The sequence below is a fragment of the Bos grunniens genome, chromosome 13, assembly GCF_055505025.1.
Source record: "Bos grunniens cultivar Pamir isolate PY7600 chromosome 13, Bosgru_T2T1.0, whole genome shotgun sequence".
Taxonomy (NCBI): domain Eukaryota; kingdom Metazoa; phylum Chordata; class Mammalia; order Artiodactyla; family Bovidae; genus Bos; species Bos grunniens.
Window position 1 is genome coordinate 10,173,303 of NC_141177.1, and position 20,819 is coordinate 10,194,121.

At 38.5% G+C, this 20,819-nt stretch overlaps 1 protein-coding gene across 5 annotated transcripts in view; it reads right to left on the reverse strand.

The window, feature by feature from the left end:
- STK4 (serine/threonine kinase 4) overlaps positions 1–20,819 on the reverse strand; it is a 92,415-nt gene that overhangs the window by 34,183 nt on the left and 37,413 nt on the right. For all 5 annotated transcript variants that reach the window (XM_086331654.1, XM_086331655.1, XM_086331653.1 and 2 more), the window contains one exon: positions 7,310–7,467. In XM_086331654.1, the coding sequence (XP_086187780.1) occupies positions 7,310–7,467 (158 nt within the window). The remainder of the gene's footprint in view (positions 1–7,309; positions 7,468–20,819) is intronic.

A 20,819-nucleotide genomic window follows, 5' to 3' on the forward strand; every position in this document is an offset into this window, starting at 1 on the left:
AAAGTGCCATCCAATAAAAAATGAGTAACTGACTACGTCCTGACAGTTCAGGAAAGCTTAGTAAAAGCCCAAAGCAATCTCTACTTAACAATCTGATTTGAAGGCCTGATCCAGGAAAGAACGCTTAAGATAGTCTCATAAAATCAGAGGTTTTTGTCACCCTCCAGGGAAAAAAGTCAGGGCTAAAATGTATCCTTCACTACCACAGAAAGCCATCCAAATGGTTTATAACTCTGCACAGAATCCAGTCAATCTTGCTCAGGTTCCGCTGATCAAATTAATTTTGAATTAGCAGTCTGGTGGTTTTGTATCCTGCTGGACCCATTATCAGACAACGCCAGAGGGCTGTTAGCTCTTTGTGCTGCACTGGATTCTATTTTTAATTTCTCTGATACATCAAGGAGAAAAATCTAACAGGGTGCTAAGTATTTCCAGAAAAACAAAAAGGGGGCACACTGGGCACTAATTTACTGAAGGGCACACCACTGCCCCCCTGCCCCCTTCCTCACACACCCACACCCACGTTCCAAACACCACGACTTCTGACTTCTGTCCATTCCACATCCCTTCTGCCTCCATACACACACACTTCCCTCCCTCTCCAAGTGTCTCAGCCTGCAGGGCCCTCTCCCTCCTCCAGCTGCAGAATTCCTATTCATCTTTCAAAATACACTTCAAATGAGATTTCTTGATGCTGTCCTTGGGTTCTTTTTCCTGAGGTTCTTGCTCCCTCTTCTGGGCTCCTACAGCATTTTTTTATAAGTACTGTATGAACAGAGTCCCTTGGACTGCAAGGAGATCCAACCAGTCCATCCTAAAGGAAATCAGTCCTGGGTGTTCATTGGAAGGACTGATGTTGAAGTTGAAACTCCAATATTTTGGCCACCTGATGCAAAGAGCTGACTCATTTGAAAAGACCCTGATGTTGGGAAAGATTGAAGGCAGGAGGAGAAGGGGACAACAGAGGATGAGACGGTTGGATGGCATCACCGACTCAAAGGACAGAAGTTTGGATAAATTCCAGGAACTGGTGATGGACAGGGAGGCCTGATGTGCTGTGGTTCATGGGGTCGCAGAGTCGGACACTGAGCAACTGAACTGAAATGAACTATGAACAGAATTTACCAGAAGAGCCTAGAGAGAGGCCAAAACAAGTTTAAGAGGATAGGCTCTGGAGCTGAATTCTTGCTCGGCCACTTATAATCTGTACAACTTTCATCAATGACTTACTCCCTTTAAGCCTCAGTGTCTCATCCATAAAATGGCAATAATATTGCCTACCACCTGGAATGGTTATGAGAACTGAGCTAATGTTTATAAAGGACCTTAGACCCATGCCTGGCACACACAGTAAGTTCTCAAGGAATGTAAGCTATTATTAGCACAAGATATTGAAATTATTTGATTACCTTTTTATGCTACACTATGTGCTTTCTCAGGGTAATGACTATATTTGTTGAATTAATTCAATTAATTAATGGCATTAAAGAATTATTACTGTTATTAATTTTTAAGGGTTAAGAATCAATTAATTCAGAGACTATCTCTGAGGTTAATTGAAAACTCCGTACTAACTATAAGCTAGGCAATTGCTAGGTGTTAGGAATATGAAGATGAGTAAAATTCCCAGCCACCAAGGATCTTACAGTCTTGGCTACTCACATATAGAGGACTCAGTGTACACAGACTGAATGAGTATGTGGGGTCCAGTTACTATCAACTCTTTTTTATTTTTTTATTTTTATTTTTTTTAGGACACCAGCCTGGCCAACGTGGATGGAGATGCACTCACGCTCCTTTTAAATGAACGTTTTCGTTCCCAACAGCAAACTCCTTCCAATTGGTGCAAAAAACTATCAACTCTTTTTTAAAAGAATAAGTCATAAGAAATCTGGAAACACTATTTGAATAAATAGGAAACTTACTCTTAGACCTTATATACCAAGAGCTGATAATCAGCAATCTTTGCAAAGTTACTAAGATTGAAAAGTACCATGGTCCATCCTAGGTCTGCGGAAGCTCCAGATAACTCCATTTAGACTAAAACCAGGAAGACCTCAGTAGAATTTTAAAAAGACATACCTCACTCTATTTTTTTTAATTTAAGCAAGTAATATGTTAATATGGCAATACATTCTCACTGTAGAAACAGTTAAAACTGCCGTTCTTCTCCTCAAATGTAGTGACTCTCACCAAGCAGTTTCATATCCCTTTTTACCTACACAGTTGCATGTGTGCATAACAGAAATGTGTAGCACCGTTTGTGGTTCTCAAAAAATTTATGCAAATAATATCACACTGTTTGCATTATTCTGCATTTTATTATTACACACAAAAATTCCTATATAGACACAGGTGTCTTTCTCAGCTCTGTCCTCTGCAAGGCCTTCTCTTACACTATGTCTTACTGTGCTCCTTTAAAATAATAATAGCCACTACTATCTGAACTGGTAGATTATCTGACTTGATGTCTGTTTCCCTCACCACAGTCAAGTCCAGGAGCGCCCAGGGCTGGCCTGTCTTGTTCACCCCTCTTGGTACTGAGCCTCCTTAGATGAAAATACTACACTGTGTTTTTGGAAGGTCCATGAGCCAAACCGGGTTCAAGTTGACAGCTTTTTGTGGCTTTTATGATGGCAAATGGAAAGGTTTGAATTCTCATCAAAGCAACATTCATTTCCAAAAATGCATGTGTTTATAGATTATAAAATATAAATTTTAGAGAATATTGCATTTAAAAGTACATTTTATTTATACTTTAATCACTATTATGTCTCAAAAGTTAAAGGAAATCTTTGTTGCTTTTTTAGCATGGCAAACAAGTCAATTCAATTTTAAAAATGCAACAAGAATTCAATTGCAGATGAAAATAAGTTTTTTTGTCAGTATCAAATTCTGCCACTTTTGACTGATTAAATTACTTCCCATTTGCCATGTCTGGGCAAAAAAAATTCACTTCAAAATAGCAACTGCCTTCACAGGAAGAAAGAGAATATCTTCTTTATAACTAAATACTGCCTGCTGGGAAATCAGAAAATCTCTGAAAGACCATTAAGGGGAACATGGCAGCTTGTCTGACACATACCCCTCTCTCTAACCTCAGTGAGGTTACTCAGAACGCTTTCTTCACTCAATGGATTGGCTCTTTCTTTGCCAGATATCATTTAATATTTCCTTTTCTAAAGTATTTATTTATTTGGCTGCACCGGGTCTTAGTTGCGACATGTGAACTCTTCATTGCAGCACATGGGATATAGCTCCCTGACCAGGGATCGAACCCGGCCTCCGGCACTGCAAGTACAGAGTCTTAGCCAGTAGACCACTAGGGAAGTCCCTGCCAGATGTCACTTTCACACACACATTGCTCTGATTTTAGGTACTGCTTTGGTTCCTCCGGTAAGAGTACAGGAGACTCAAAAGGGGAGTATAAAGGAAATTTAAAAATCATGCAACGTTGTTAAAATATGGATTCATCCTGATTTCTGAATTTTTATAGCACCTAGTAGGAAAGAAGGGCTTCCCTTGTGGCTCAGCTGGTAAAGAATCCACCTGCAATGAGCGAGACCTGGGTTCGATCCCTGGGTTGGGAAGATCCCCTGGAGAAGGGAAAGGCTACCCACTCCAGTATTCTGGCCTGGAGAATTCCACGGACTGTATAGTCCGTGGGGTCACAAAGAGTTGGACGTGACTGAGTGATTTTCGGTAGGGAAGAAAGAAGAAATTTATATGAATTTAGCAGGTTAGGATCATGCATAAAGTAGGTTAAAACACAGATTAACGGGCGCTGTCCCCAGAGCCTCTGAGTGTGTCTGGGGTGGGGTCTGAGAAGCTGCATTTCCAACAAGTTTCCAGGTGATGCTGATGCTGCTTGTCTGGGAATTGCATTTTGAGAAACATTATTTTAAACTACTGGGCTTCCCTGGTGGCTCAGATGGTAAAGGATCTGCCTCATGCAAGAGACCTGGGTTTGATCCCTGGGTTGTGAAGATCCCCTGGAGAAGGGAATGGCAACCCATGCCAGTATTCTTGCCTGGAGAATTCCATGGACAGAGGACTATTATTTTAAGTACCTGATTACTTAGACTATTATTTTAAGTACTTGATTTGGGATTCAGGCCATACAGCAAGAGTACTGAGGCATTAAGAATAGTTTTCATCTGATCTTTGGAACGTTTTGGTGTACTAGCTTATGTATGGAAGAAAAAGTGGTAGTCACTCAGTTGTGTCTGACTCTCTGTGACCCCATGGACCGTAGCCCACCAGGCTCCTCTGTCCGTGGAATTCTTCAGGCAAGAATACTGAAGTGGGGAGCCATTCCCTTCTCCGGGGATCTTTCCAACCCAGGGATCGAACCCAAGTCTCCTGCACTGCACCACAGTGAGAAGCCCACTCGCCACAACTAGAGAAAGCCTGCATGCAGCAACAAAGACTCAGTGCAGCCAAAAATGCAAAAAAACCCTTTTTTAAAAAATGTAGGTCTGGGGGTTTTCCTGGTAGCTCAGTGGTAAAGAGTCTCCCTGCAAGTTTAGGAGACATAGGTCCGATCCCTGATCTGGGAAGATCCCACAAGCCTCGAAGCAAATAAGCCCGTGCATCACAACTGTTGAGTCTGTGCTCCAGAGCCCAGGAGCCTCAACTACTGAAGTCCAGGTGCCCTAGAGCCCATGCTTGGCAACAGAAACCACGGCAATGCCTGCGCACCGCAGCTAGAGAGTAGCCCCTGCTTGCCACAACTAGAGAAAAGCCTGCACAGCAAGGAAGTCCCAGCACAACCAAAAAATTAATAAAAAAAAATTTTTTTTTAATGTAAGTCTTTTATGGTCAGCTCTTCCAAATTTTCAAAATAAGCTGGAGTTCCAACATTTTATGTAGAAGCTCTCAATTTTCAAACATAGGCAACTAATTTAAAATGTTTAAACACTGCATAGGGCACACAAAAAGGTATGTGAGCTGGATGATGCCAGGTAATAACTTCTGGTAGGTCTCAGAACCTTCCTCCTGCACCAGCTGGGAAGAATACACCCTGGGCAACGTTCTAATCTAGTCACTGTGCTCATAGGCACGCTCACCCCAGTGGTTATCTGCTTCCGCAGTGAAGAGCTCTCTTTCTCTAAAGACCTACTAAAGCCCCTGTGCGTAAGTAGCTTGCCTGTCCAAATAAATTCTCTGCCAGTGATCTGAGTTTGGGAAAATGATAGCAGAGAGAAATGAGTTCTTCAAACACAGGACCTGCTGATCCCAAATTAATGATTAAAGTGACATAATCTCAGGATCACTAACTAGACCTGGGGAGTACAGATCTGAGGATTCTCAAGCATCACATCAAAACGGTGATGTGATTTGGCACCTGGAAATTGTTTCACTCACTGAGAAAATCAGTCCTTTCAAAGATGTCCAAGACAACTACAGAGGCAAGATGGAATCACAAACCTGATGATTCAAGACTCATGGGTCTACTCTAATTAATGACAGCAGCCTGGAACACTGTCTTAAGAAGGATTCTGAAGCTGAATCCTGACACAGTGGAAAACCATGAATGCCAAAGACCTAGAAGAGAGAAATGGCAGCAGACAGACCTCTTTTGTTTGTTTAACAGGTACACTTGTGTTCACCAAATCTAGCTTTCCTATAGTGTATCAATATAGCAACCAATATAATATTTTCAAAACGTAAGTAGAATCAAGTCACATTTTGCCAGTAGCTTTCCATTTTACTCAGAGTAAAAGCTGAAGTTATTATCACACAAAAAGCCCTATGTTATTTGACTCATTATACCTGATCTCATTTCCTGCTACAGCATGTCCCCTTGATGCCATTCCAGACGTTACCATTCACTTCACTATTCTGCCAACACACTAAGCAAATCGCTGCCTCGGGACTTTACACTTGCTATTCCAGCCACTTTGGATGGTCACAAAGTTCAGCCTCTTATCTTCTTACCAATGAGACCTTCCTCAACTCGGTATTTAAAACTGCGACATGTTCACACACACTCACACACAGTCCCCTGCCCCTGCTTTTCCCCTTCCCTTCCCCACCAATCTCTCTCCTGCTGCATACCTTCTACAACACTTATCACTATCAGACATACTATTTTACATTCTTATTTTTCTTCTTCTAAAATGAACCTCCATGAGGAATGAGTTTCTGATGGTTCTGTTCACCCCTACACCCTTAGCAAAGTGTCAGGCATATACTGGCACCCAAAGAGCTAATAAATAAATGAATGAAAAAATAGATGATAATAGCAGATGATGAATAAATCAGTAAATAAACAAACAGATGATAAAAAACAAAGGAACCTGGGTCCTAACATGGATTCAGGGACATTATAATAGGTCAAGTAACTTCAGGTGAGTTATTCTGGTCCTCAGAAGATTGTTATCCTTAGTTGTATAACCTCTGACATTCCTGTTTCCTGCTAGTCTACAAAAGCAGAAACTATGTTATGGAAGAATGACACCATTTCCTCTGGGCCAGTTAGTAAGGCAGGAGAAAGCCAGGACTGGAAAGTCTCCCCAAGCCCAAACAGAATGCCCAAACTAAGCTCTTACAAACAACAAGAAAATTATGATAGAATTGACAAATGTAAAAACTAAATAATCCTAAAGAGGAAATTCTAGAAAAGGAATGCAGACCCTTTAGCTTATTTTTTTCCACTTTTTTTTTAACTGACTCTACTCACTAAATCTCTGCAGACATTAACAAGTGTCTGTGGTTGAGGGAGAATGTTCCACAGCAGAAAAAGGAAAAACACACCCAGTTTTTCATAGGAAACTTTGGAATGATTTAATATTCATCCTCAGACAAAATTCAGAATAATCCTCTCAGAGAGCCTAATATTAGGATAATGGTTAACCAAACAACAAAGACACAATTAAGCAGCACTAATTTCCCTCTAGTCTATTTCTTAAATATAAAATCACAAGCCCAGATAGACTATAAAAGACAGTGAATCTTCATCGGATGGCTGAATATTTCTTTTACTGTTAACAATTTCAAACTCAACTAAAGGAAAAATGGCAAGCGAGGAAATAATTATTAAAGCTGCTTTGTTTGGATGGTCACAAAAAACGGTGCCACTAATTGAGGGTCCTCAGAACGGCTCAAATGTCAGTCAAAATGTGGTCTCAAGACCCTGGAGGCCCTCGGGACAGGAGCTGCTGCCAGGGGCATTTACAGGAGGTGTGAGCTGCACGAGAAAATGCTCAAGCACTTTGCACTTTGAGAGAAACGACAGAAGTGGGTGTGTGATCTTTCAAACAGCTTTCCTCAGCAGACATAACCATCTGCTTCCAACTCTACTTACGAATTCATAGTCTCCATCCTGGGGAACTTTCCAATCTGAGGAGTTCTGCAATGGGCCAGGGACACTCTTGCCAAAGCTGTTGATCTGATTTTCCTTTTCTTTTTGTTCGAAATATTCAAGGAACGATGGTCTGGCAGGCTGCATGGTCTCGTCCCTTCCTGAAAACCAAGACAAATATACTATCTCAGATTTCAGACAAGTTTAGTAAATGGATCTGTCTCCAGGTGGGCTACTGTTATGGAATCAGTTGCTTTTTGTTAAATAATCCTTTAATGTTCTAGTGAAAAGTATAGGAAAATGCACCTAAAAAATTCTTATTCATAATACGTTCCATAGGATTTCAGAGGATTCACAGCCCCCTCTGGGTCGCTTTTTCTAAATGGAAAGACTTGGTGATGCAAAGAACCTGAGTCAGCTGCAAGTCATAGTTTTCGGATCCCTGATAGCAAAGAGTTTCTATAACATTTAGACTGAAAAGAGATGCACAAGCCAAAGTATTTATTAATCATCTACATATATAATATGCTCCATAGACATTAGAGTCAGGACAGGGGATGACACCCCAGACTGACTGATTTCCCTTGGCAAACTCACGATCTAATTTGACAAATGAGAAAAACAGGTCTGAAAAAGAAAATCCAAGTATGTCACAATCCGCTCCACGAAATATATAACTTTTAAAACACTGTTTACAAATGGCTTATGATAAAGTTAAGGAGGAAAAATAAAGATACAATATTATATACATAGTATAATCTCAACTCGGTAAAATTATATATATAGGAGAAAAAATGTCTAGAAAAAAATATGACTAAAATGTTAATAGGATTTATCTCTGATAGCAGGATTATAGGTGATTTTACTGAATTCTTTAAAATATTTTTTCCTTGATTCAAATTTTAAAATTTATTTTTAATTGGAGGATAACTGCTTTACAATGCTGTGTTGGTTTCTGCCATGTAACAGTGAATCAGACATAACTGTACATATATCCCTCCCTTCCACCCCCCACCCCAGCCCACTCCTCGAGGTCGTCACAGAGCACCGGGTTGAGCTCCCTGTGCTATGCAGCAGCTCCCCGCTAGCTCTCTGTTTCACATATGGGGGTGTAGATGTTTCAGTGCTACTCTCGCAATTGGTCCCACCTTCTCCTCCCCTCCCTGTGTCCACAAATCCGTTATCTACATCTGCATCTCTATCCCTGTGCTGCAGACAGGTTCCTCAGTACTGTTTTTCTAGATTCCACATACATGTGTTAATATATGATATTTGTTTTTCTTTTTCTGACTTACATCACTCTGTAAAGAAGATCGTATAGGATATTAAATAGAGTTGACTGTAAGAGTTACACATGCCCAGGAGACAGCAAGATCTTATAAGACAGGTGGTCAGGGAAGACTGGTCGAAGAACTTAGGTTAGCAGTCCCACAGCAGGGCGGCTACAGAGCAGAATCAGTGGTTATGTAACAGCAGTTACCATATGAGAGCAGAATACAGCAGTTGCTCACTAGAACTAGTAACAATTGCAGAAAGAGCAACTTTACCCGGAATAACTGAAAAACCTAGTTAGCTGAAGGTACTTATTTCACAGCAACCTAATACTGGGAAGTATAGAAGCTTTTTTTTTTTTTTTCCAGTACTTTGCATGTGGATTTATACTGCCTTTTCCCCCAGTAACCAGGAAAAAAGACTAGAAGGTTCAGAGCTGTAAGAAGTGAACAGGTAGGGCCAGAACATAAAGAACAGCACGTGTTTCTCTCCAAGCACCCTTGTTCCCTGCAGTCTTATTTCCTGACATACGCTCAGTCCCAGTTTCAAGCCAGCATCCTGACTGCATCTCAGATGTTTGTCTTACTTACCATCACCATTGCCAAGTTCAACAGCGGTCAATCCCAGATTTGCCCACTTCTAGATGCTGCCAGTAGCTTACTTCACTATTGCCCCCTCGTTTATTAGGGATTAAACATGATTTTTGCTGGGACCAGTCAACAACTGTGTTCAATGTCTGTTTTGTTTTGTCTGTTCTAGGCATGATGTGAAGTGCTTTTTACACTTACTTTTTAAGTTAATTTTTTATACACTTTTAAAGTTAAATTTAAGATATTAATTCATTATATAGTTCTGAAGGAACTGAAACAAAATAAAACTTGTAAAAATGGGGGTGTTTTGGATTTTCCAACAAGTTAGGACATAAAGTCCTTTTGATCAGTCCCTTCCTATGAGATCACCAGAGGAGAAGTTTGGCTCAGAGACAACTCTGTAGCAAGTCTACCCATAATCCTACAAATAAAAATGGGTGTTTAGAGGGCCTCCTTGAACCAAGCAACTCTGACAGTGCTACAGGCGGCTGACACAGGCAGTACACAGTGTGCTTTTACACAAAATACCCTGGAACTCCCTTGGTGGTCCAGTGGTTAAGACTCAGTGCTTCTAATGCAGGGGGCACGGGTTTCTTCTCTGGTCAGGGGAACTAAGATTCTGTAGGTCACACAGTGCAGCAAAAAACAAACAACCAAAAAAACCCAACAACAACAACAACACTGGTTCAGACCAGCTGAAGAGAATAGAACAACCAGAACAAGGCAGAAAGCCTAAATGTCTTTCAAACAACTGGACAGCTGTTTGGGGAAAGACTATATTGTAACCACACCTCCTATCTTCAACCAGGAAAACTCCAAATGAAAAAGAGCTCTAATTATAAAAATGGAAACCACAAGTACTAGGTCGGAGAAGGCAATGGCACCCCACTCCAGTACTCTTGCCTGGAAAATCCCATGTACAGAAGAGCCTGGTGGGCTGCAGTCCATGGGGTTGCTAAGAGTCAGACACGACTGAGCGACTTCACTTTCACTTTTCACTTTCATGCATTGGAGAAGGAAATGGCAACCCACTCCAGTGTTCTTGCCTGGAGAATCCCATGGATGGAGAAGCCTGGTGGGCTGCAGTCCATGGGGTCGCACAGAGTCGGACATGACTGAAGCGACTTAGCAGCAGCAGTAGCAGCATAAGTACTAGAAGAAAACATGTGTAAATGCGATGTATTTAAAACTTTGGAAGCAGAGAGAAGCCCCAACAACATGGTCTTAGATGAAGCCTTCAGAAGTCAGCCCCAGCTGATCACTAAGTTTTTGAGGTGGTTTGTCACACAGCAAAAACTGACTGATTCAGTATCTGAGACCTGTCTCCATCTCTTTCCATCACACCCCCCACACACTGAACTATACCTACAAAAGGAATTAGACTTCGGGAACTCAGGTTCAAATGCAACTAACATTGACTGAATGCTTTCTAAGTTTCAGGCCCTTGGCTTGATGCTTCCACAGGATGCTGCCATCCAAGCTTCAGGAACACCATGTAAATAAAGTAGGAGGGAAGGTGCCCTTGTCGGCACCTACCAAGTGCTACACGATGTATCGTTTCCCTTTGTCCTCCCATCTTTTGAGAACCCAGGTCGGAAAGGTCCCCTGGAGAAGGAACTGGCAACCCACTCCAGTATTCGTGCCTGGGAAATCCCATGGACAGAAGAGCCTAGCGGGCTACAGTCCATGGGGTCAGAAGAGTCGGACACAACTTAGCAACTAAACCACCACCACCACCACCACTATCATTTCCACTTTCTAGATGAGAAATTTGCCTAAGGTTATACAAGGACAGGATCTGAACCCTGATCATCAGGCTTCAAGGCTGCCTCTCATATTGCAAAATGCTCTAAAATCAAAATGAAATTCTTGACATATCCGAACTGCCATTAGACTGAGTGTAGAAAGACTGGGGGAATGGAATTTTCCCAGTAACCTTATCTCTGGGACTCTTCTTTCAGCACTCCTGAGTGAGACCATCAGGCACGCTGGACAACAGCCTGATGACATTGAAAGGTGTCAGAGAACTGCTCCCCACTGACTAAAGACGATGCTGTCCCCAGGGCTTCTGCCAGCCGGTGGGCTTTGTGTTTCAATGTGAGCTGTGGTATTTTTCTCAGGTGTATCCCAGGAAATGAAGACGTTCCACTGAATGATAATACCAGAAACCTGAAGCCACTGGGAGAATGGACTCAACAGAAAAGTCAAACCTGGAAAACAGCCATGTCTTGCTCTGATTTTCATCTGATGCAAAGAAAGCCTGAATTCCTACATTATGACTGGCCTGTTTCTCTTTGTAAGCAGCACCTGGTAAGCTAAATGGACAATCTGTCAAAGTCCACAAAAGGGCAAATTCATAAGCAACTGTATCTTATATTTAGTTTTCTTTGAAAAATGCTATGTAAAAGCAGAAGGACACAACAATCCAAAAATCATCAGCTGATGAAGGAAATAATAAAAAGTGATGTCTATATATAGATATAGGAGAGTATTATTTGGAGATAAAAAATAAATACAGACATATGGTACAACACAGAGGAACCCTGAAAACAGGATGCTGAATGAAAGGAGCCAGTCACAAAAACCACATTCTATGATTCTATTTATATGAAATGTTCAGAATAAGCAAATTTGTAGAGACCAAAAGTAGATTAGCGGTTGCCTAGGGTTATTGGGGCAGTGAGTATTTTGGATACAGAGTTTCTTTAGAGGGTGATTAAAATGTTCAAAAATTAGATTTTGAACCAAATCAGGTATATCCATACAAATGGTATATTATTCAACTATGAAAAGGAATGAACTATTGATATATCCTACAACATTGACGAACCCTGATAAGTGAAAGAAGCCAGATACAAAAGCTGCATTTTGCATGATTCCATTTATATAACATTTTCAGAATAGGCATATCCTTAAGAGACAGAAAGCAGATCAATGGGTGCCTTGGGATGGGGGAAAAGGGTAACAAGAAGTGACTGCTAACAGGATATTGGTTTGGGGGATAACAAAAATATATGAAATTCAACAGTGGTTATAACTGCACAACCCTGCTAAAACATTCTTAGAAACCACAGAACTGTAACCTTAAAATGGTGAATTTTATATGTGAATTATATCTCAATTAAAAAATAATAAATTTAAAAAATTAGACCATGGTGAGTCCATAAAAAGTTAGACTCAAAGAGTACAGTTCACTGAACCGTATACTTTAAATGAGTGAATTATATATCAATAACTCAATTAAAAGAACAGAAGGACCCCTTTTCTCTATCTACTTATATTTCTGGATTTATATGAACTATAACACAATGCCAAGGCAGTCATAACTGGGAAGAAGCTTGACCAAAGACGGAGGCCCTTCTTTTCCTTTGGAATGACCATCTATTAGACATTAAACTTCATGCCCTTCCATTTAAAATGTTCATTTTTAAGACTGTCACTAAGTAAACTACGACAGTCAATCTACCTTTTCCTTCATTTCTATAGTCACTCTTTTCTACCTGGTTTAAACTACAGAACTGGAAAAAGTCTACATTTTCTTCTCTGTTTCATGCATGAATATTTACAACAAAACAACTCAAGTAATCTCTCAAACGTTTCCTTCTAGCATGGAATAATATACCTTATCACAGGGTTACTGTTTTGTTTTTTAATCTAACTTTCATTATGTGTGTGGTTTTTGGTTTCAAGACTGAGGCACCTAAGTGCTTTACATGTATTAACCCATCTAATGGCACAAGTTATTATTCAAGTTTCTGTACGTGGCCATAAATATTCCTTTGAATGTTCTTTGAAACCACTAAGAATTCCCAGAATGATGTTACAAGGTTCCCTGGAGTCCAACCCAAGTAACTCTTCTAGGAACCAGTTTTGGTAATTGCCTCTATGTGAACTGACTTCTGGGCAGTGATGCTCTGGTTCTTTAAGTCTAGTATGCTGCTGCTGCTGCTGCTAAGTCGAGTCAGTTGTGTCCAACTCTGTGGGACCCCAGAGACAGCAGCCCACCAGACTCCCCTGTCCCTGGGATTCTCCAGGCAAGAACACTGGAGTGGGTTGCCATTTCCTTCTCCAATGCATGAAAGTGAAAAGTGAAAGTGAAGTCGCTCAGTCATGTCTGACTCTCAGCGACCCCATGGACTGCAGCCTACGAGGCTCCTCCGTCCATGGAGTTGTCCAGGCAAGAGTACTGGAGTGGGATGCCATTGCCTTCTCCGTCTAGTATGCTACCATATATCTATTCAAAGAGATCTAAATCCAGATTTCAAGGTGTTACTGACTAGAGCAATAGAGTTGGCATACCCAAAAAGATACAAAAGGGTCATAGTTGAGAATGATCCGGTGGTTATTGCAACAATTTCGTAATTGGTCTCATTGTTCCTAGTCTTTTCAAACTCCATATCATCCAACTGAATCTGCTTTTAAAAAAACCTTTTGCTATTTCACTTTTCTGATCAAAATGTCTTTGTACTACCCTATTACCAACAAGATCAAGTTCAAACTTCTTACTCTGGCATTCAAGGTCCTCCAATATCTGGGCAACACCCACCCACTTCAGCTAAAGTGAATGTTTAATATATAACATACCTCTCCTTTCTGAGTCTGCACCTGCATGGAATATCATCCTCCCATCTCTCTGTATATCTAAGTTCTCACAAATCCTTTTAACACTTCCCTGAATCACTTATCCAGTATTTGGCTTAACATTACTACTTGCCTCTGTGAAGGTCCTCCTTAACAAAGTGATGTCAACATAAATACCACTATGAGAAGCACCTAGGGTAAAGCTCCAGATATATAAGGAATTAGAAAGAATGGTAAGAATAATAGGCACTCTATACATGTTAGATAATGATAATGACAAATGTCATCATCCCCTTTCAACCTACAAATTCCTGGTTGGCAGCAAATGTCTCATTTGGTTTTTTGTACACTACACAGTAAGGGCACATAGTGAATACCTAATAAGTATTATTTGGTCGGGATTAAATATTTCTTTTTAACAAATACTGGTTCCAAGTTGATATTTTTTAGAACATAAACACTTAAGAGAATCATCTACTTTTTTCTTTGGGACCCATTTAATTTGATCATAATGTATCTCAGTCTTCTTGCCCAACAAGGGGAAGCAGGTCGGAAAGCTTAGAGCACCAGGAAAATATATTCCCCTAACTGATCAAAACTGATTTACTGGCCTCTTAGACATAAGAGCCAAAGTATATCTTTTGGACTTTTCCCTTTGATCTTCATTACGACTACCCTCTTTTGGAAAACAGATTATTCCCCCCATGGCTATTCTTGGCTCTCTTTTTACCAACTTAACTCTACTGGAGCAGCACCTTATCTTCCCCAAAATATAGGCCTTGAGCCCTTCAGCCACGTCACACTGAGATCCAGTACTTTCATATCTTAATATGTGGTCTGGCATGAGGGGTTTGAACGCATTTTCAGGCACCACGTGTCTGTGCTTTTTGGCTCATCCCACAAGAATCAAGAAGGTTTCCAAAGATAAAAGTGAGCCCGACATCTGGACATAATTAGAAAAACTGCACAAACAATTAGGATTTAGTCTCCGCTCTGGCAGGATGACCTTGAATTACTTGTGCAAAAATTATTTGTGAGAATAGTCTAAAGACCAAGATTTCTGCTCTTCTGTTGTGAATCCCACCCTAGAGGGAGCTTCTGATAAATGCTCAGTGAATGCCAGAGATTATCCTTCAGGGATGGAAAAAAAATCAAGTGGGTAATAAATCCCACAGTATTAAGATAACCTTTTGAAACTTCAAAAAGGAAGGCTCACAAGGATCCAAAATCTAGCCCCTAAAATCTACAGTCTTATATTTTGAGGTACTACTTAACAGATTCTCAAAACATCTGTTACCTTGTTGCCAAGGAATTAGAACTAATCTCTCTTTCCCTCCCCCCTTCACATTTTAAAAACATTACTGAAATTGAAAACTGACCTTCCTTTAGATCAATCAGCTTCAAGCCAGTGCCATAGAAGTGGCGCTTATAAAATACCATTAATACCAAGAGTAAAAACGAAAAAAAACATGACTAGCAAGAGAAAAGGAATTACAATGCAGAAAAGTAGCTCTGGTTGAAGGAGTTTTTCAAGGTCCAACCAAAAAAACCACCATGATACACTAAAAAAAAAAAACAACCCACTGTCATACACTATCAAATACTATAATACTTACTCTTTTTAAGCTTTTCTAGGGTAAGCATTTTAAATATGTATTTCTTACCATCTCAGTCTGACAAAATAGAACTTTTATGCTTCACTTTTTCGGACTAGGAAACTGAGGCTCCAAAAAGTAACTTGCCAAAGCTTGATAAAGTTCTCATATGATGCTGTGCATGACAAAGATATATGGACTGTATTTTTGAGAATACAAATATTCTCTGATGATAGTTTTAAACAATCTGAAGGGATCCGAAATCAGACAGTAAGGTCACTGTAGTAAAGAAGCTTTAAAGCAAATTCTGTAGTACTTTATGTCCTATTTACCATCCTTGCAAATAGTAAAATCTAAGTCAGAGAGAATGAGATAGAGAACACACAAGGGAGGCAATGTTATAACATCCTCTTCAAAAAAACTGCAGGTGGAAAGAAAACAGGCTGTGAGTCAAGAATTCCATCTTATGTAGCTCTGAAATTAGCATCTGACGGACGGTGTTGAAATAAAATCATTTCAACAAGATCCTGACTTTGGTTTTAACATGAGGAAACTCACAACAATAGGTGCCTTCATGAGACCTAGGACTTTCTGGGAAACTATGAATACATTAAGTTTTTATCACATAATACTATCACAACAGTTTACCCAAAACAGTTCTGAGCTGCTCTAAGTTAATAATGCCATGATGCTTTAGAATTCCATTTCGGGACTTCCTGGTGGTCCAATGGTTAAGATTTTGCCTTCCAATGCAGGGCCTATGGGTTCAATTCCTGGTCAGGGAGTTTAGTAAGGTCCCACATGCCTCACAAACAAAAAACCATAATGTAAAACAGAAGCAATAGTGTAACAAATTCAATAAAAACTTTAAAAATGACCCATAGCAAAAATATCTTTAAAAAATAAAATTCTTTTTCAAAGAGATTAAAGAGCCTCTTAATAAGGGTGAAACAGGAGAGTGAAAAATCTGGCTTAAAACTCAACATTCAAAAAACTAAGATCATGGCATCCTCATGGCAAATAGATGGGGAAAAAGTGGAAACAGTGGCTGACTTTATTTTCTTGTGGTCCAAAATCACTGCAGATGGTGACTGCAGCCATGAAATTAAAAGATGCTTGTTCCTTAGAAGAAAAGTTATGTCAAACCTCGACAGCATATTAAAAAGCAGAGATACCACTTTCCCAACAAATGTCCTTAAAATCAAAATTATGGTTTTTCCATGTACAGATGTGAGAGTTGGACCATAAAGAAGGCTGAGCGCTGAAGAATTTATGCTTTCGAACTGTGGTGCAAGAGAAGACTCTTGAGAGTCCCTTGGACAGCAAAGAGATCAAACCAATCAATCCTAAAAGAAATCAACCCTGAATGTTCATTAGATGGACTGATGCTGAAGCTGAAGCACCAATACTTTGGCCACCTGATGAGAAGAGCTGACTCACTGGAAAAGACCCTGATGCTGGGAAAGACTGAGGGCAGGAGGAGAAGGGAGCGACAGAGGATGAGATGGTTCGATGGCATCACTGACTCGATGGACATGAGTTTGAACAAACTCCAGGAGATGGTAATGGACAGGGAAGCCTGGTGTGCTGCAGTTCATGGGGTCTCAAAGAGTCGGACACAACTTAGAGATTGAACAATAACAACAAGAGATTAGAATGCAATTAGAAATTTAAGTTTCAAATAGAAATCATCCAGTCCCTCCCTTTAGTTCACTGACTCTAGTTTAAAAGGCTTGCGTCAGTGGAAATAATCTTTTAATTCAGTGGTCCAAGTTCTGCCTAATCAGTGGCCTAATCAGCCCGGAGATAAGGAGAGGAACCGGCCACCATGTATCTCTTGGGAATGCAGTGAGGACAAGAAAACCATTTATCATAGCCAATGAGTCTTGGAAGGGAGAACCACTGCGTGTCAAATCTTTAGCACATGATGTACATATTTTAAAGGGTCATCCTTTTGCCTGTCATTTCCTCATCTGGGACAAAAGCATTAACTGCTAAACTACAAATTTATGCCAATCAGGCTCAAGTTGCTCCAAGATTTTTTTGTTATCTCTGCCTCTGAAATAAAAAATTTTTGTTATTTTCAAAGATACTTTAAAGTATTATTAAAGTATAATAACACAGTTTATGTGACAAAATACTTTTAATGTTTTAAAAGCTTGGATTCTTTCTCTACTTCTTGTATAGAAGTAGAATTCTCATTTGAGCTCCTAATTATAATATCCTATTTGATAATGATGAAGTAAAACAGAAGAATTCTCTTCCTTTAAGAAAAGATGCTTGCTTGAGGATGAAATGGTGAAGCCATTTTCCTGCATATTAAGACACATCAAAAAAAACCTCACATATAACAAAACTTCATTATCTTCATAGTACTACTAAAGATCTTCAGTGTCCAATATATTACTTTGAATGACATATATTAATAATTAATATAACTGAATCACTTTGCTCTACTGTATACTTGAAACTAACGTGACACTGTAAAACACCCATACCTCAATTTAAAAAATGGACACTGTAATTTTTTTCAATAAGAGGACTGCTAATTTTTTTTAATTAACATTTTTATAAACCTGTGGGATATGCTTGCTTTTCTGAAACACATATTTCTATCAATATTAAAGACAGATGTAATACCTGAATCAGTAGAAACCAACAACCTCTAGATATTATTTTATTAGGAAACTCTTAAGTGAAGCACTTTCAAACTTAATATCTCAAATTAAGCCTCCTGAGATTTATTTCTAAAAACTGAAAATCATGAGTTAATAATCATGTAATGTTTTATGCTGATGTACCAGATGTACAAAACCTTCAAGGTTACAAAGACTATCCAGATAATCTTCACTCAGACTCCTCAAATGTTAACATCTTACTACATTTGTGTTACCATCCTTCAATCAACCTAGCTAACTAGCTATAAAATCTTATCACAGTTGTGAGTGTTGATAACCCAAAACACCAACATAACAAAAGTCTTAGGTTTGAAGATCCTAGAATTAGGTATCAAACAGTAAGAAAGGCAGGCTTTTCACAATTTTTAACAATATGGCCTAAATCACAGAAGCAATGAAGAGAGAAGCCAAAGGCTTGCAATCTAGGGTGACTTTAGACAAGACGCTGAACTTTTAACTTGAACTTGCTCATTATGTATGGCAGGAAGTTCATAACTGATAAACGTGTATCTCAGGGAAGTTATGAAAGTCAAATATAAAAGGAACAATTCCCAGGAAGAGTTAGCAATTCTAAATCTATATGCATCGGACAATGCAACCTCAAAATACAAAAGACCTCTCCCCAAAAATAAAAATCTCAAAATTAACAAAAATAGACAAATCACAACCACAGAGTAACAATTTTAACATATCTCCCTCAGAAACCAAAAGATCAAATATCAAGAATTAGTTGTGAATAGTTATATTTGAAGACAATTAACAAGCTAAATCCGCCAGATACATATAGATTCCTACAAGCAATCTGAAAACACACATTCTTTCTAAGGCACGCAAACAACATTTAACAAAAATTACTGACATATTGGGTCAAATGTGTTCATTAGCCATAATTCTCTGAAACTGAAAATTAAAAATAAGTAGTTTAAAAAATTCATAGAATTTGGTTTTTAAAAAGCATTTCTGAGTAATTCAAGAGTTAAAAAAGAAATATGTAATAAGCACAAAGCACCACAAACTGGGAAAAAATATTTACAACTTCCCACATATGAAACCTGTGGGATGCAGAGAAAACTGAACTTCGAGAAAAAATTATGTTAGCTGAATACATTAGTAAGTAAGAAAACTGAATAACAACAAAATTTATTACCAATTTTGATTAAAAAAGAAATCTCTTAAACTAGAAATAGACAAAATCTTCTTTAACTTGATAATATACCAGATCCACTATAATGACTTAGTGGATATAATTAGAAGAAATTTCTTTAAGATAAGGAATCAGACAAGAATGCCCACTACCACCTCTATTTTTAGAGGTCTTACTAAGACAGAAAATTATATTAAGTATAAAGATCAAAAGGAAAAACTAAGAATGCAATTCACAATTAGATTGTCTTCATTAAAAAAAAAAAACCTATTAGAACAAATAAAGTAATCTACAAAAATTAATTTAACAAAAAGATCTAAAATATCTTTATGGATATAATTATAAAGTTATCTAAGAATAGAAGATATAAGCCAAACAGATGAGAAGATAAACTATGTTCATGAACAGGAAGAATTAACATCATAAAGATAGCCATTCTGCCTAATTAATCTGTGTATTCAATGCAATTCAGTCAAAATCCCAGAGGTATTGTACAAAATTCCACAGACTAATACTAAAATTTGCATGGAAGAATAATATAAATTTCAAGAGTAACCTGTAATTGAAAAGAAAAACAAGTAGGAGAAGGAGAATTTATTTTTCATAGATAGGCAAGAAAGAGAAGATAACAGGACCAAAGATCTGAATGGAGGGAAATGCAAATCTTTCACATGGAAGAAATAAAATTAGATGACTATAGCTCATATTGCAAATTTTTAAAAACATTTGATATATTAAAGTCCTAAATGTGGACAGTAAAACTTTATAACCTTTAGGGAAAAAAAAAAAAAGTAGGAGACAGTTTTTAAGACATTTGAGTAGCAAAGAATTTCTTTTAGTTAAAATATTGTTGGCACATGACATTATTTTAGTTTCAGATGTATTACACAATGATTTGACATCTGCATACATTATGAAATGATCACCATGCATCGCCTCGTAAACATCTTGATTACCAAGAGTAGGAGGAGTGATAAATTAGGAGTCTGGGATTAACATATACACACTACTACATATAAAATAGATAATCAACAAGGACCTACTATATACAGCACAGGGAACCTTACTCAATATTCTGTAGTAACCTACAGGAAAAGAATCTGGAAAAGAATGGATGTATATATAACTGAATCGCTTTGCCATACACCTGAAACGAACACAACATTGTAAATCAACTATATGCCAAATAAAATTAAATTTTTTAAAAATATATTATTAAGAATTTCTGAAAGAAGGCACAAAAAAATGTATGGTATAAGAAAATTCTGACAAATGTGACTTCATGAAAACAGAAGTTGCTTTCTAAGAAAAGAGCCTGAAAAATTAAAAGCACAAGTCACTAGCTGGGAAAAAATATTTACAATGCATATAACTGATGAAAAATTAGTATCCAACACACAAAGAACCACTGTAAACCAGTAACGAAAAAAGAAAGGAAAAAAAAAGGACAACATCTACTGTCAAAGAGAGTATTAGACTTGTGAAGTCAATACAGAAATAAATTAAAGGAAAATAAAGTGGCTACACAAGAAAAGCTATAAACTGTCAGTGTTAATGTTTATTATGATACATGAAATAACTTCTCCCAAGTCAGTTTCTGCAGAAGAATTTTAAGTTTTTTAAAAATATATATATATATTCAGTTACTTTGTT